General features: G+C 52.0%; 1 protein-coding gene and 1 long non-coding RNA gene across 8 annotated transcripts in view; one reads left to right on the top strand and one right to left on the bottom strand.

The window, feature by feature from the left end:
• LOC108514776 (uncharacterized) overlaps positions 1 to 1,181 on the bottom strand; it is an 11,743-nt gene extending 10,562 nt beyond the window's left edge. For 2 of the 3 annotated variants that reach the window (XR_001881331.1, XR_001881329.1), the window contains exon 1: positions 1,081 to 1,167. This is a non-coding gene — a long non-coding RNA (uncharacterized LOC108514776). Of the gene's footprint in view, positions 1 to 1,068 lie in introns of all 3 variants that reach the window. The other variant, XR_001881330.1, reaches the window with a different exon arrangement.
• TECR (trans-2,3-enoyl-CoA reductase) overlaps positions 1 to 4,404 on the top strand; it is a 37,526-nt gene that overhangs the window by 799 nt on the left and 32,323 nt on the right. The window contains exon 1 of one of the 5 annotated variants that reach the window (XM_017851237.1): positions 1,306 to 1,570. The exons of 1 other annotated variant lie outside the window; for it this stretch is intronic. Coding sequence is in view for 2 of the 4 variants with exons in the window: in XM_017851239.1 (XP_017706728.1) it covers positions 1,556 to 1,570 (15 nt within the window). In the remaining 2 variants the exon portion in view is untranslated. Of the gene's footprint in view, positions 1 to 1,305; positions 1,571 to 4,404 lie in introns of those variants that run through there. 3 more of the 5 variants (XM_017851239.1, XM_017851240.1, XM_017851241.1) reach the window with 3 other exon arrangements.

Genomic DNA, 4,404 nt, shown 5'->3' on the forward strand with positions numbered 1-4,404 from the left:
CTTTGTCGCCCAGGCTGGAGTGCAGTGGTGGGATCTCAGCTCACTGCAAGCTCCGCCTCCCGGGTTCACGCCATTCTCCTGCCTCACCCTCCCAAGTAGCTGGGACTAGGTGGCGCCTGCCATCTCGCCCGACTAGTTTTTTTGTATTTTTTGGTAGAGACGGGGTTTCACTGTGTTAGCCAGGATGGTCTCAATCTCCTGATCTCGTGATCCTCCCGTCTCGGCCTCCCAGAGTGCTGAGATTACAGGCTTGAGCCACTGCGCCCAGCCAATTTTTGTATTTTCAGTAGAGACGGGGTTTCACCATATTGGTCATGCTGGTCTCCAACTCCTCACCTGGTGATATGCCCCCCTTGGCCTCCCAAGGTGCTGGGATTACAGGCGTGAGCCACCGTGCCTGGCCTAGACCAGCCCCATTTCAAGGGCTCAGTGGCCCCCTGGAGCCACTAGACAGCATTCTGGACCAAGTCAAGCAGAGACAAATGTAGTTCCCCTGTCCATAGGGCGGAGCAAAGTGGGGAGGGGGCCGGCCGCGGTGGCTCACCCCTGTAATCCCAGCACTTTGGGAGGCTAAGGTGGGAGGATCACCTGAGGTCAGGAATTCAAGACCAGCATGGCCAACATGGCGAAACCCCTCTCTACTAAAAAAATACAAAAATTAGCCGGGCGTGGTGGCGGGCGCCTGTAATCTCAGCTACACGGGAGGCTGAGGCATGACAATCGCTTGAACCTAGGAGGCGGAGGTTGCGGTCAGCCGTCGTTGTGCCACTGCACTCCAGCTTGGGGGACACAATGAAAGTGTTTCAAAAACAAAACAAAACAAAAAAACAAAGTGGGGCGGGGCTTTCATTAAAACGGCAGTGAAGCCACCCCAGAATGGGGCTGGGGCTCAAGATTGCAGGTTGGGGGTTTCCAAATGGGGAGCTTTTCGCCACCCCATTTCCCCCTTCCTTCCCTTCCACTCAAGAGTCTCCTCCCGTAGTGGCATCGCCATCCAGACTCCACAGCCCGCGACCCCAGTCCCTAGCCCTCTCCTGCTGTTCCCGCTGTACCCCGGGAGCCTCCCACCTCAGAATTTACCCCGTCGGCGCCGCCTGTCATGGGGATGCTGCCTTGCCTGTCACTCAACTTCTTGCCCCGCCTCCCCGTCTGGCCTAACGGTCGCTTACCTTGGTTTCCACAGCGACGCCATCAGGGGGCGTGGCAAAGGGACGCGCGGCGCAGAGGCCTCCTTTGGATTGGCGGATGGTCAAGCCCCTTCTCTTTAGCCCCTCCTACAGGCGCTACGCCCCTTTCGGTGGCTCTCGCAAGCTGATTGGTCAATCGCCTGGTGCTAGCCCTAGTCTTGGTTCGGACCGGCCCCAAGGAGCAGGGGCTAAGGTGGGCGCCTCGTGGCCTGATTGGCCGACGGGGCGCGCGCGGCCGGGAGGGGCGGGGCGGACGCAGAGTCGTGTTTAGTCTAGCGCAGCGGTCGCGAGAGCTCTAGGTATCCTGTGCTGTGCCGCGCAGTTCGGCAGCAGCAGCCGCGGAGCGGTAGCCGCCGTGGGAGGGAGCCATGAAGCACTACGAGGTAAGAAGCGAGAAACAGGGATCGTGTGGCCACTGCTGACCCATTGTTTTTCCTTCTTTGCGGGACCACGGGACCCCACTTTCTGGTCCTGTGCCCCGAAGGAAGAGTCGGACGGCGCAGGCGCAGTGGACAAGCGTTGCGCCCCGGGCCACTCGTAAATTCCAATGCGCATGTGCGGAGGAGGTATTTATAAATCTGCAACCCAGGCTGTTTTGGGGGTGCTTTTTTTTGGGGGGGTCTCTGCAGGGGCTGGGACGCTTGCAGGTTCCTTGTAGCTCCCCCAGCGGGCTGAGTTGCAGACTTTGTCATGGGAGCCACGAAGGTGCGGGACCCTTGCTCCCAATCCGAGGGAGTGTTGCACAAATCTTGCGCCACGCCGCCGCCACCAGCGTAGGAAGGGGCTTTGCAATCAGTCTTTTTATGTACGACCTTTGGACCCCTTCCCTCGCCCGGGACGTTCCCGGGAGACTTAGGCGGTGAGGGAGGTGCAGCTCCACTGCTGGCTTTCGCAGAGCAGCGAAGCCTATCCTGCTTTCTGGTTATCTAAGGTCATCTCCGTCAACCCTTGTGTGTCATCAAGGAGAAATCTTCTACCACCCACAGCCACTCTTGAAGCCCATGTCTTCTGACTCCTAACTTAGGTCACTTTTTCCCCTAAAACGAAGCCTTTTGATGTGCTTATCGCCCTAGATGATAATATAATATTAATAATTCAACCAATTGTCCTTGAATTATTGCTGACTTTTAAGTAACTATCATCAAATAATAAAATTTGTTACCAGAATTCAAAATAAGAACAATTTAGCAAGTGCTTACTGTTGTGCTGGTGAGATTCTGTTACCTTGTATAAGAACTATTATTACTTCTGTTTGTAAGGATGAATAAAGTCTCAGAGATATCAAGTGACTTGTTCAGAGGCCCCTTGCTAGTAAATGCAAAACAGATAGGGGAACTCAGGACGCCAAGGTCTTAGTTCCTAGCCACTATGCCATGCTGGTCCTCAAACGAAAAACAGCAGGTCGAGCGATTTCTTGTTTCTCACTTCCCCTCCAATTTAAAAAATTCTGGCAAAATACACATAAAAGTTACCAACTTAACTATGTTTAAGAGTACAGTTCAGTGGCATTAAGAACATTCACGTTGTTGTGCAACCACCCCCACCGCCCATCTCCAGAACTCTTTGCATCTTGCAAAACAGAAGGTGTAGCCATTAAATACTAATTCCCCATTCCTCTTCACCGCCACCTCTGGCAACCACCATTCTACTTTCCGTCTCAATGAATTGACTACTCTAGATACCCTGGATACGTAGAAAGAATTTTTTTTTTTCTTCTGGAGACAGAGTTTCGGTCTTATTGCCTGGGCTGGAGTGCAATGGCACAATCTTGGCCCACTGCAACCTCCGCCTTCTGGGTTTAAGCGATTCTCCTGCCACAGCCTCCCAAATAGCTAGGATTACAGGTGCCTGCCACCATGCCCGGCTAATTTTTTGTATTTTTAGTAGAGACGGGGGTTTCACCATGTTGGCCAGGCTGGCGTCAAACTCCTGACCTCAAGTGATTCCCCGCCTCGGCCTCCCAAAGTAGTGGGATTACAGATGTGAGCTAGCATGCTTGGCTGTTTGTTTTTATTCACAAGTCGAATATTACTGCCTCTATCTCCTGCCCCCTTTATTGCTATTATTTTTGGAAATTTACCCACAATCCTTTGAAGCCTTTGTTTTTTTGTGTTTTGTTTTTAGACGGAGTTTCACTCTTGTTGCCCAGGCTGGAGTGCAATGGCGCGATCTCAGCTCACTGCAACCTCCACCTCGCAGGTTCAAGTGATTCTCCTGCCTCAGCCTCCCGAGGGGCTGGAATTACGGGCATGAGCCACCACGCCCGGCTAATTTTTTATTTTTAGTAAAGACGGGGTTTCTCCATGTTGGTCAGGCTGGTCTTGAACTCCCGACCTCAGGTGATCCACCCACCTTGGCCTCCCAAAGTCCTGGGATTACAGGCGTGAGCCCCTGCACCTGGCCCCTTAGAAGCCTTTAACCCAGAAATCCTGTAAGTTTTGACATGGTATCAAGAATGAGGAGGTTTGTATTCAATAATCTCTAATAATGTCATTTACGTTTTCATTCTAGAATAAAGTTCTGATATGGATTCCCCTCTCAAACTCTGTGTCTAAACCTGTAGTCCCACTACTGTAGTCTCAGCTAATCGGGAGGCTGAGGCAGGAGGATGGCTTGAGCCCAAGAGGTTGAGGCTGCAGTGAGGCCAGAAATCAGGCCACTGCACTCCAGCCTTGGCAACAGAGACCCTGTTTCAAAAAAAAAAAAAAAAAAAAAAGCCACCACGTCAAGCTTGAAACATGCAGTTTGGAACATCCATATGGCATTTTGCAAAATGTAGCTGGTTTAGTTTTGCTAGTTAACAGTCAGATAAAGTAGGCCTCTGAGCACCCTGGGGGTGAGCGCTTTTGTTTCAGGAAGCTAGGCACAGCCTGAAGCCCAAGGCTTGGACTGGAGAATATGCTCTACCATACTTTTAATCCTTTTCTCTCCCAGAAAGAAGGGGGAGCTTTGGCTGGGCATGGTGGCTCACGCCTGTAATTGAGCACTTTGGTAGACTGAGGTGGCTGGATCGCTTGAGGTCAGGAGTTCGAGACCAGCCTGGCCAACATGGAGAAACCTCGTCTCTACTAAAAATACAAAATTGAGCCGGGTGCTGTGGCACACACCTGTAATCTCAGCTATTTGGAGGCAGAGGTTGCAGTGAGCTGAGATCATGCCACTGCACTCTAGCCTGGACGAGAGAGTGACAGTCTGTCTCAAAAAAAAAAAAAAAAAA

Source organism: Rhinopithecus bieti, unplaced genomic scaffold (assembly GCF_001698545.2).
Source record: "Rhinopithecus bieti isolate Rb0 unplaced genomic scaffold, ASM169854v2 scaffold_33432, whole genome shotgun sequence".
In the NCBI taxonomy this organism is placed as follows: Eukaryota; Metazoa; Chordata; class Mammalia; order Primates; family Cercopithecidae; genus Rhinopithecus; species Rhinopithecus bieti.